Source organism: Elephas maximus, chromosome 14 (assembly GCF_024166365.1).
Source record: "Elephas maximus indicus isolate mEleMax1 chromosome 14, mEleMax1 primary haplotype, whole genome shotgun sequence".
Lineage (NCBI taxonomy): Eukaryota > Metazoa > Chordata > Mammalia > Proboscidea > Elephantidae > Elephas > Elephas maximus.
The window spans coordinates 72809179-72822402 of NC_064832.1; the positions used below are offsets into that span (position 1 = coordinate 72809179).

Sequence of the window (13224 nt, forward strand, 5' to 3'; positions counted from 1 at the left end):
ACTGGAAATATTAATTCTTCATGAAACATTGCAAGACTTACCATCATAGTCTCTACATCGTTTCTTTGGCATTGGTGGTCTTACATAAGAGTTATGGTCCACCTGGTCTTCATGAAATTCAGACCAACTTTCTGTAGTGTTATTACCATGATGAGTAGGAGCAATTACTGTGATAGTGCTGCTCAAAGTAGGTACAGGGTAGTGGCTGGATGAAATGCTAGGTACCGAAGAGACTGGAGTATAATTATTCTCTAATGGGTCCGTTCTATCCAAGTCGTATTTAGGCTTTACTAGATCTCTTTCTGCAACAAAATATAAATGACTTAAATCTACACTCTATAAAAAAAATGAAGTCCCAGTACTACAAAGCAGTGATATTAGGCAAAACATAGAGTAACTAATTAGTTTTTTGCACAATCCTCCTTTTCCTTTAAAAGCTATTCAATTAATAGACAACATTCCAAGATAAGCTTTTTCTATTCAATATGACTAAACTATAAAATCAAGCATAAAGTTGCTGAACTTAATGAGTTTTTTTTGCGATTCTGTTTACAGAAAAAACAAGGTCTTTCACTTTCTTCATTGAAATCCTAGTATGCTTAACAACCTCAGCCCATAAAGCAAAATACAAGTAAAAAATAAAAAGTACAGTTATTCTTCCCGTGATGAACAGTTAGTTCTGATCTAACTAAAGATCCTAGTAGAGCTTTTTGCAATGAACACTACTTATTAAAGATGAAAATGGATGACCCAAGGCGGGGGAAAAAAGCAGTTCACATTTAACATGAACAAAGACTCTAACGAGGCTGTCTATGGTCCCAATAAAGGAGAAAAGGTATTAAGGAGATTAGTCAAGTGAAGCAATGTGCAGAGAGGCCCAGTACACCTACATCACAGGGAAAAACAAAAACGAAAACTCAGAAAAAAAAAAAAAAAATACTCGAGACGTATAGGACGCATACTGAGACCCAAATATATCTTCTACAGACTAATTGTGAGGGTACAATAAGGCTGCATGGTAGCAAAAATCTAAGCTTGAAAAAAGTTTTACTCAAAGATGTTTTAGTTGTTTGAATGCCTTCAACATCATCTTTTTATACATACACATCTGATTTTTAAAAAACATTTTTATATTTTTGAGATATAACTGATACACAATAATCTGCACATATTTAAGGTGTAGATTTAATGAGTCTTGATCTATGTATATACCTGTGAAACCATCACCACAATCAAGATAATGAACGTATTCTTCACCTGCAAAAGGTTCCTGTGTCTGTCTATAAGCCATCTCTCTTTTACTCACCCTCAGGCTACCAGGCTGGTTTTCTGTCACTACAGATTAGTCTGCATTTTCTCAAAATTTTTATACTTACATAATCTATTTTGTCTGACTTCTTTCACTCAGCATAATTATTGTGAGATTCATCCATATTGTTGCATATTATCAGCAGTTTGTTGCTAACCTGACATGAACATTTGTGTGCACGTGTGCTTTCACTCCTCTTAGGTAAATACCTAGGAGTGGAATAGTTGGGTTCTATTGCAGGTGTAGGTTTAACGTTTTTTTAAAGTACTGCCAAGCTGTTTTCCAAAGAGTTCGATTCATGTACATCCTCAACAACACTAGGTACTGTCAGTGTTTTTAACTTTAGCCATTTTGATGGGTATGTTACAATAATTCATTGTGGTTTTAATTTATATGAAACAATTTCTTAAAAGAAACTTTTAAAAAGCATTCACTTGGACAACAAAATATATCAAAATAAAAAATATGAAGGCAACATTAACAAAATTAAAACAACTAAAATTTTAAAAATATTGAAATAAGTACTTGGTCACAATAAAAGAATGCCAACCAAAATACACACGCTGGCATGCATTATTTACCTCTACTTCGGGTTCTGCTTCTGCTTCTGGTCCTGCTCCTATCTCTATCTCTGTCACGCAGTCTCTCTTTACTCCAACTTCGACTCCGACTCCTGCTGTAACTGCGACTCCGCCCTCGTCTTCTATTGTACCGGTCTCTGTACGAATCTCTTCGAGGAGGGTTTCGATCGTAATCTCTTTTGCGAGAACGATCATCTTTTTTCCTCTCGTCACGACTTCTAAAGAAACATATGACCAATTTTATTTAAATAATTTTTAAATGGATACAGAAAAAACTCAGATTATATGCAAAAGTTATAGCTCATTCTTGTAACATTGTAGTTCTTCACCCTACAACTAGAAAACTAAGATTGCGATTACTCAAGGAACTGAAAATAACTGAGTATGATCTGTTTAAGTACTCTAAAATCTGCTTAAACAATAATAATAAAAAAAACTGTCTTAATCCTTAGTCTTATACATATCAGTATCTATATTTAAGCACCTGTACATATAGGCATCTAGCTATACTTAGAGTACTTATAGTCTCACATAGACAGGCATGTATCACGCACATTGTACTCTAAATACTTCTGGAGCCTTCACAGGAAAAATAATTTATTCATGCTAAATGGAATCTTTGAGCAAAAAAAAAAAAAAGCCCTCGAATTAAGATTCCACTGAAGCAGAACAGAATTTCAAATTTTCATGGAATCCAGGCTTTCTGGAGCCATGGAGGCTAGATGAACCTGAAAGTACTACCCTGAGATAATCTTTAAACCTTAAAACAAAAATATCCCCTGAAGTCTTAAAACCAAACAATTTAGCTTAACTAGGAAAAAATGTCTACCTTGAACACTGTGTGCTTTTAAAAAACTGACAAAAGCAACTCAACAGATCAGATAGGAACCTTAGGGGGCAGTGAGTTCAAGTTAATGGGTGAGAACAACTGGGAAAAGGAGGGTGAGAATGGCTGCACAATGTGAAGAATGTAATCAGTGTCACTGAACCGTACATTTAGAAATTGTTGAATTGGTGTATGTTCTGCTATGTATATTCTCAACAACAAAAATAAATTTAAAAAAAGATTCCACTAAAATTTAAAGTTAGAAATAATAATAATAATAGCCAATATTTATTGAGTATTTACTGTATGTCAAGCTCTGTTCTAAATCTTACTTCTAGCAACTACAAATCTGACAGATTTTTTTGGTGGGAAAGGAACTGAGTTATGGTTACACTTTTCTATACCAATAAAAGGGTAGAAGTTACTTGTCCCTATATAAAAGACAACTGGAATGTAAATATTCATATAAAAGGTAACCAAAGTCTAAACTGAGAATGACTAAATCAACTGATCACCTATTTTCTCTGTAGCGTGAACTTGACTGGGGAGGACTATGATTTAGCCTTCTAGAAAACTTCTTCTCTCGCTCTTCCTCCTTTGTGATCTTAAACAAACAAAAAAAAAGTGTGTAAGTTTAGCAACAGCTGTTCCTTGTCATGCTACCATTTCAACGGCTTAACTAATAGTAAAATACAGGGTTAATAAATTGTTTTCTAAAAGCATTCCAATAAAGTAAATTTCTCTAATAAGTACAACCATTTAATTCAACCACAAAGACTTCCACTATATATCCACAGCATTTAAACTCAGACTGCCATTTGGCATTCTGAGAGTTCTGAATGATTCGGTGGATAACTCAGGCTGGGACACACGCTCCCTTGTCATTGCCCCTTCGTCCTTCCTGCCGCCACTCTAGTTATCCTGTCTGCATTCCAGACAACCATACGCTAAAGATGATAGAGAGAAAAACAGAAAAAGTTCGGTCCTTTAAGACCCAGAGCTACCATACCAGCCCTGTACAAGCCCAACCTCAGAACTCTTTCATCTCAGACAAAAATACAGACTCTTATAAACAAGTTTTTTTCTTACTATTTTTATTTTCTGTTATATGTAATTGAATCAAATCCTGATATACTCTACCATAGGACATTATGTAGCTGCTATAAAAAAAATGATAGACATACACAGCAAAATGTAAAAAAGATATCAGTTACATTTTTAACTAAAACAAGTCATAAAACTATATAGAATGGTTCCAGTTGGGGAAAAAATATTCTAAGTGATGGAAAAATTTGGAGTAATACATATGAAACTAGAGCAATCACAGGGGATATTCTTCTACATGCATACATACATATACATCTAAGTAAATATGTTGAGATGTGCAGATAGGAATACATTTGAGAAGTATTATATAACATTTCATATTATATTACATCATAAATATGTATTACTTATATAATCTGGGGAAAACATACAGAATATGAGGGTAAAAACAAAGGTCACAACCATAACTCCCAGCACACAACAATCTCTCAACAATGACAGCAGCAACCCTTTACTGAGACCCTTCCATGTGTCACACACTATGCTAGGTGGTTTATATACATTATTTTGCTTATACCTCACAACAGACATGTAATATTTCCATTTCACAAACACTGAGGTTCAGAAAAGTAATGTTCTGAGGGTCACAAAGCACTGCATGGTAGAGCCAAAAATTTAACTCTGATTTCTGTGACCCTAAAGTTAGGATGGAAACCCTGGTGGCGTACTGGTTAAATGCTACAGCTGCTAAGCAAAAGGTCAGCAGTTTGAATCCGCCAGGCGCTCCTTGGAAACTCTACGGGCCAGTTCTACTCTGTCCTATAGGGTCGCTATGAGTCGGAATCGACTCGACAGCAGTGGGTTTGGTTTTTTTTTTTTTTTTTTTTTTTTTTAAGTTAGGACAGAAACCCTGGTAGCATAGCGGTTAAGAGCTACGGCTGCTAACCAAAAGGTCAGCAGTTCGCATCCACCAGGTGCTCCTTGGAAACCCTATGGGGCAGTTCTAAATCTGTCCTATAGGGTCGCTACGAGTTGGAATAGCTCGGCGGCAACAAGTTTAAGTCAGGCTAAACATGGAAATAGACTGGCTTGACCAAAAACCAAATTCGCTGCCTTCAAACCGATTCCGACTCATAGAGACCCTACAGGACGGAGTAGAACTGCCCCACAGGGTTTCCAGGGAGTGGCTGGTGGATTCGAACTGTTGACATACTGGTTAGTAGACAAGCTCTTAATTGCTGTGCCAATAATTATTTAATAATATGACTATTAAACAAGAGTTACAGAAAAGCTTATAGAGAGAAAATTTTCAAAAACTCTTTAAGTGTGAAGTCGTCTCCATTGTCTGTGAAGGTTCTTTGATTCAAGTACCTTAAAAATAGCCCCCTACTAAATGTACATAGTGTAGAAGCAAAGACATCTACTGTTAGTCTAGTTATTTTCATAGAACACTGATAATAAGATTCCACGGCTGTAAGATACTGTGCAGAAAAGAAATAACAATAAGCCTGAAACTGCTATCCTGAGAAAGGGTTGGCCCTTGGCTCGCATCTGGGAACTTGGATTTTGGTGGGTTCCCACCATTCCCTGATAAGAACAGCTCACTGTGCCTGAACTGTTTGTGTAAACAGTATGTTTTATGCTGAACACTTGCTTTCATTCTGGGAGTGTGAAATTTTGGTATGTACTAGGCAGAGGATGCCGAGGTAATCAGTCCCCAACAAAATCCTAGGGCACTGAGTCTCTAATGAGCTTTCCTGATAGACATTTCACATACTTTTGTCACGATTAATTACTAGGGGAATTAAGCACATCCTGCGAAACTCAACTTCGAAAAGACTCTTAGAAGCATGCATCTGTTTCCCCCGAGCTTCATCCCACCCACGTTTTCCTTTGCTGATTTTGCTCTGTATCCTTTCGTATTAATAAATCATAGCCATGAGTACAGCTGTATGTTGTATTTTGTGAGTCCTCTTAGCAAATCATCAAACCTGGGGATGGTCTTGGGGACTCCCAACACAGAACAAAATAAAACTGTTTAATTATTCCTGATATGTATTTAAATAATGTGTAAAGTATAACACAGATCTTTACCTCTTCTTTCTTTATATCTTTTTCTTGGTGCTGAAAAAATTCTACCTTTAGGCTTCCTGACGATGGCTGCTCTGGAGGAGGTAGATAACTCTTAGTATTCACAGCATCAAAAAGTTTTTCCACAAATATCTGTGTCTCTAAAAATAAACAAAAAAACAGATTAAAAGACATCTGCTAAGATATAATTCTCCACCTCTATACATCAGATCTCTAATATGATAAATATACCTTAGCTTTTATAAACCTAGAAATTATACTAAGACCAACAGCTTCCAAATCAGTATGCCATGGCTAATACTGATCCATTCAGCTTTCAAGACAGTGGGCTAGGATGGCCAGAGCCTCTGAGCCAGTCACTTTTAGCCATGACTAGTCTCCTCCACCAACCCTACCAAATGTACCACACACAAATATTACTGTTCTCTAGAGGAAGGCAAAGTAAAAAAAGGTGCACTGTGCTAGACAACATTCTAATTTCCTAAACAGTACTAAAAGCATTCATTTTTTTTTTTAATCTTTTTAACCTATGGAAAAAAGAACATCAGCATGCTTTAAGAAAGAACGTAAGAATGTTAAAGAAACAAAAGGCTTCCATTTTAAATGAGCTATAAACCGTAAAGGTTACCACTAATTACAATTTAATAATATATAATTATTATTATAAAGTTGTTACAGTAAGGTTCTGTGTCATAATGAGTTTCTTGTGGATAATCTTAACATTAAATAGTGAATATCTTACCTTTCTGAAGAAATACATCTAGCTGATCAATACATAATGCCTTTAACTCTTTTTCGCTTTTGTCTTTCTTTACCAAAGCCAGAACATATTTTGCTAGGGCTGATGGATCTGCATCACAACTGAAGAAAAAAGCAATGTTGAAGAAAACATAGCCATAAAAAACTGCATATTCTACAGAGTCCAATTACTAACTTAATAGGTATGATAAATAATTAAATGAGCCAATATACATAAAAAGCTCATGGGAGACACTCAAAATACATAAGCTCTTCTCTCGTACTAATATACTTTACATGGTATATGTAGTAAGTCATCATCAGTATCCTTCCAAACATATACATGTATTTAAAAATCAGTAGGCTTTATTATTAAAAAGAGAAGTTATAATCAACAAAGCATAAACAATATCAAAACATCATAAATATAATTAGCATGGCCCCAATAAAATACCAAAGGTCCCCCCACCCCAACCCAGGATCAGAGAAATAATAGCCAGGAAAACCCTAAGAGAGAGTAATAAAGGAAAACTTGAAGGATATTACAAAATAAATAAACAGCAGAAAAGAAACAGACTAATGCAAATATAGGAATTTAATTTTACAAAGGTGGCATTCAAATCAATGATGAAAGAGATGAACCATGCCATAAAATGTATTGAGGCAACTGGGCACTTACTTTTTTAAAAAACCAAGATGGATCCATAATTCATTCCATATACCACAATAAATATAATTGTAAAATATACAATGTAAAAACATGAAGCTATTAAAGAATTAGGAAAAAGAGTTGCTTTATAACTCTGGAGTAATGATTTTTTAATTACGACACAAAGACTATATATTGTAAAAAGAGATTAATGCAATCCCATAAAAATCAAAACTTCAGAATGAAAAAATATTCAAAAGACAAGTGAGAAACAAGCTCATCTAGTTTAACTCATCACAAAAAGCCAATTCCCTATGGAGTTTTTAACCAATCAATAAGATCACCACCACAAAGGAAAAAAAAAAGACAAAGATGTGAACAAATAATATCACAGAAAAAAAAAACATGATTTTTACAAGAGTAAGAATTGAACTCCATTCATAAATGTTAAACTACACTGAAATACCATTTTTCAGCTAACAGACTGGCAAAATCCACAAATATTAAAATGTATTTTAGTGGCAATATAAAATATCCTCTGGTAGAAAACAGGCAGTTTTCAAACACTGCTAGTGATATGAGTAAACTGGTACCCCTTAGGGAGAATATTTTGGCAATATCCATATACCCTTTGAGACTTCCTGGGTGGCACAAGCAGTCTGTAATTGGCTGCTAAGCTAAAGGCTGGTGGTCCAAACCCACCCAGCAGCTTCACAGAAGAAAGGCCCGGCAAACAGCTTCCATAAAGATGACAGCCAAGAAAACCCCAAGGGGCAGTTCTACTTTGCACATGGGATCGGCTAGATGACAAGTTGTTTTTTTTTTTTTTAATATAGCCTTTGGCTCAACAATTCTAGTTCCATGAATTTACGCTACAGATATACTTACATGTTCAAAATGATTATGTGCACAAGATATTTCACTGTCACACTTATTATAAAATCAAAAATCTGTCAATGTCTACTGACAAAGGACTGAAAAAAACAAATTATACTAAACCTGTACAGGGACTGGTATCCAACAAAAGCATATAAAAAGAATGAGGAAGTTTTCACATCTTGGATAAATTTTCACATCAACATATATTTAAGTTTAAAAAACAAGGAGGAGAAAAAGGTTGTGCATTACCATTGTGGAGCCCTGGTGGCACAGTGGTTTAGAGATACAGCTGCTAACCAGAAGGTGAGCAGTTTGAATTCACCAGCCGCTCCTTTGAAACCTTTTGGGGCAGTTGTACTCTGTCCTACAGTGTCGTTAGGAGTCAGAATCGACTCAACGGCAACAGGTTTGGTTTTGGGGTATTACCATGGTGGGGAGGGGTAACATATTTGGATTGGCTTTTGTATGAAAAATAAACATATGGAATGTATGAAAAATAAACAAGAGTTACTTGTTAGAAAAACGGGAATTAAGTGAAGTCAGGATAGAGTCAGGAGGGAAAGCTGTTGATACCTGAACCATGCTCAACCAGTTAAAAAAAAAAAAAAACAGATAATGTTTTTTAACTAAGCTAAACTGAGTTAATTAAGACGATTTTATAAGTTAGAGTAAATAACAATAATAAATAGTAATCACTATTATTAACCACTAATATTTACTTAACACCTAGTTTGTGCCATGAATTGTACTCCATACTTTACATACATACAGTTCAAATGCTAGAATGCACATACATTAATGCTAGAAAAAGGTAACACGTATACCAAAAAAATCTCAATTTCTATACATATCTGAGATATAAAACAATTCTACAAAACAGCTGCAGTAACCTATGTCACTGAATCAAGAAGTCCATCCAGTTTGGGCTGCATAGTAAAATCACCTATGGAAACCAGATCACAAGTGAATCGAGATCTAATTCGACCATCTGTGCTTCATTTTGTCTGCTTTATAAAAGCTGTACAGAAGTCATACAGTGTCAGCGCTGAGAATCACTCTGTTAAAGTACTAATATAACCTTTATTGTATGCTATAAGAATTCCTAGTCTAGAACACTCTGGTGATCTTAAAATTTTGTTGTTGTTGTTAGGTGCCATCGAGTCAGTTCCAACTCACAGTGACCCTGTGCACAACAGAATCACTGCCCAGTCCTGCGCCATTCTTACAATCACTGTTATGCTCGACCTCGTTGCTGCAGCTACTGTGTCAATCTACCTTGTTGAGGGTCTTCCTCTTTCCTGCTGACCCTGTACTCTGCCAAGCTTGATGTCCTCCTCCAGGGACTGATCCCTCCTGACAACATGTCCAAAGTATGTAAGACGCAGTCTCGCCATCCTTGCTTCTAAGGAGCATTCTGATTGTACTTCTTCCAAGACAGATTTTTTCTTTTGGCAGCCCATGGTATATTCAATATTCTTCGCCAGCACCACAATTCAAAGGCGTCAATTCTTCTTCGGTCTTCCTTACTCACTGTCCAGCCTTCACACACATATGATGCGATTGAAAATACCATGGCTTGGGTCAGGCACACCTTAGTCTTCGGGGTGACATATTTGCTCTTCAACACTTTAATGAGGTCCTCTGTGGCAGATTTGCCCAACGCAATGCATTGTTTGATTTCTTGACTGCTGCTTCCATCGCTGTTGATTATGGATCCAAGTAAAAAGAAATCCTTGGCAACTTCAATCTTTTCTCCGTTTATCATGATGTTGCTCATCGGTCCAGTTGTGAGGATTTTTGTTTTATGTTGAGGTGCAATCCATACTGAAGGCTGTGGTCTTTGATCTTTATTATTAGTAAGTGCTTCAAGTCTTTTTCGCTTTCAGCAATCTTAAAATAGGATCTCAAATTCTGCACTCCTCTCTTCAAATGAAGGTGCCTAATTCCCCACCCTTAGAGAGTGGGTTGGACTTAGTGGCTTGCTTCTAACAAATAGAACATGGCAGAAGTGACAGTGTCTGACTTGAAACTAGGTCACAAAAAGGGACCACAGCCATCCTCTGCGCTCTCTCTCTTGTGCTACTTGTCCTGGAGAAATCAGATGCCATGTCCTGAATACACTCAAGCAGCCTTATGGGAAAAACCATGTGCAACTGGCTCTAGCCAATGGCCAGGGAAGAACATATGAGTGAGCTTCAAGACGATTCTATAGTTCCAGCTGAACCTTGAGAAAACTGAAGCCCCGGCAAACAGCTTGACTGAAGTCTCACAAGAGACCCTGAGCCAGAAACCTAAGCTGCTCGCAAATTCCTGGCCCACAAAAACTAAGAGACAGCGTCTGTAATTTAAAGCTACATTTCAGGGTAATTTGTTACTCAGTAATCATAAATCAACTTTTCTCATAAATCTACTTCCATTTATTTACAAAGACTTGAAGTGAGTCACAACCTAAACAAAAAACAGGAAAAAAATCCATTTCAACGAGCGATTTTAAAAACATTATTTTTTCTTTCAAATTTACTTCAACATACTTAACAATTTTTTTTTTTTAAATACAGATAGAATGGCTTATGATAAAGTAAATTTCTCCTTCATGTTTTATTATAGCGTGGAATACTTAGCTCTGTGATGAAATGACCATGATGAAATGGGACAATAACCTCATGATGCATCTATGGATATACCTCCATCTGATAATACTGCATGAGATATCATAACACTTAAGTCATTTTAGGTAACCTGAAAGAGCTTAATCAACTAAATAATAACCTAACTAGACATCAAGCTAAATACACTTCGGTTTACTGGAAATCATATGACGCATAATGTCATTTGTGTTATATGGTTTTATTACAATTGCTATTTATAAACAAGTTCAAAGTCTCTGCATTGAGTCCAAATGCTGTATCTCAATTTAATATTGAGTGTCATTGTTGTGGTAAATTTTCAATTCGATACTGGCTTTTCTAATGATTTAACTGTCATTTTGCATTTCTTTCAATGAAACACCAAAGCTATTCCATTTCCCACTCCATTTTTTAAAAATGTTTTAAAAGTGAATTAAAATATTAGCAGCTAAAAACTGAGACAAAGGCCTTTATAATTTTTGCAATTATTATGATCTGTAGATTAGTTTTATAATATAGCAAGATATAATTTAATGTCATGTTGTGACCAATCTTTGCTCATCTTCTGCAGTAAGCACCTGGATCAAAAAAAAAAAAAAAATTAACAGCCCTACCAACAGTCAAAACAACACATCAACTACCATACACAGAAATTTTAATTTCTTGAAATAGTCTGAAAGGCAAATTACTTTTTAAAATCTGTTAAGAGTTCAAATTATATAAGAAAGGTTAAGTTTATAATTTCACATTTAATAGCAAAACAGGTTAATTTGCATTTGGAAGATAATTTCTTTAAAGTGCTTTAAGAAGTCATTCCATTTTTATTTCCATACTTTTGAAACCAAAGAGAAAGTTCCTACAAATTAAAGTTGAGTGAAAAATAATCTGAACCACAGAATTTTAATAATGTACCAAAATGTTATGGATTAGACAGGCAAAACATATTATCTCTTTTCTATATTTGTCTTCATTAAAAGTGCCAATGTTCAAATGTTGTGTTTTACATTTCTACAGTGATTTTAAAAAGTGCCAATGCTGCATCATCTGAACATCTAAAAATGATAATCTGCTATGTAAAATTAATGAAATAAAAACACTTAAATGACCTAATAGAAAGATTATGTTCAGAAATAATAAGTTAGTTATTTTTTAAAAAACTGTCTTCTCCATGACAAACAATACTGTTCATGACGACCTTTAGTAGATCAGCTGCAACTGCTAGTGACAGGTCTGTGACGTGAACAACTCATATTTTGTCAAGAGTTAGACTTTACCCTCAGCTACACGGGGTCATTATGAGTTGAAATCTATTCAACAACACCTAACGACATACTACTAGCATTCTAGAAATGGTGTAAAAGAAAAGTGGGGCTTTTACAGATCAGGGAAAAATGAAAGAATCAAGTTTTTAAAATGTTTAAGAACAAAAAATTATTACTGAGAGTGAATAACTACTTTCCTAACTTAGAAAGCAGGCCAGATTCCCACCACCAACCACTCTGACAGGGATCAACATTAGGAAGTTCAGGAGAGAGCAGGAGAAAAATGTACAACAAAATTCAAATTCACAGAAAAATCCAGAATTACTGGTCTGACAGAGACTGGAAGAACCCCCACCCCTCCAAGACGATGACCCCTGGACACTCTGCTAACTCAGAACAGATGCCATTCCTGAAGTCCACCTTTCAGCCAAAGATTAGACAGGCCTATAAAACAATAACACATGCAAGGTACATGCTTCTTAGTTTAATCAAGTATTTGAGACCAAATGGGCAACTCCTGCTCCAAAGGCAGGAAGGGACAGGAAAACTGGGAACTCAGGTGGAAAGGGAAAAGGGGAGAGTGCTGACACAAGGTAAAGATTGCAACCAACGTCACAAAATAATTTGTATATAAATTTTCGAATGAGAAACTAGTTTGTTCTGTAAATTTTCACCTAAAGCACAATAAAATTTTTTTAAAAATACAAAAATAAGGTAAAACACATGAAAAGTTTAGGGAAAAAAATTAAATCATAAAGCTCAAATAAAAAATGAAAATTGAGAACTAGAGAGAAAACACTGCTGCTCTCCTATGCAACACAGAGTGCTACTGCTTTTAGCTCTAGGTGCCAAGCTTCTATAAATATATAAACAAACTCCAACAGACTTTTAGAAAATGACCAGGATGGTAAATGGATGTCATTATGATACAGCTCACTAAGGATTCTCAGTCTAGAGAATTGAAATGTCAGAGAGAATTTGGTAAGTTTTCAAATAACAGAAGGGTTATCACAAGGAAGAGGGATTACATAGATTCACTATATTCTCCATGGAATATAATTAGAACCAGTAACTGGAAGCAACAGATTTCGGCTCAAAATAGAGATGGACTTTTTTAATAAACAAAGGCCTCCCAAAGGCAGAATAAACTGCCTGAAAGAAAGAGAGTTCTACATTATTAGAATGATTTTAACAGCTCTTGGAAGATAAGCACTG

General features: G+C 35.4%; 1 protein-coding gene across 11 annotated transcripts in view; it reads right to left on the minus strand.

Annotated features, from left to right (window-relative positions):
* RBM26 (RNA binding motif protein 26) overlaps window positions 1–13224 on the minus strand; it is a 97380-nt gene that overhangs the window by 59710 nt on the left and 24446 nt on the right. For all 11 annotated transcript variants that reach the window (XM_049852921.1, XM_049852925.1, XM_049852924.1 and 8 more), the window contains exons 2-6: window positions 6597–6715; window positions 5858–5994; window positions 3232–3320; window positions 1891–2108; window positions 42–302 (exon numbers count right to left, since the gene is read on the minus strand). In XM_049852921.1, coding sequence (XP_049708878.1) covers window positions 42–302; window positions 1891–2108; window positions 3232–3320; window positions 5858–5994; window positions 6597–6715 — 824 coding nt within the window. The remainder of the gene's footprint in view (window positions 1–41; window positions 303–1890; window positions 2109–3231; window positions 3321–5857; window positions 5995–6596; window positions 6716–13224) is intronic.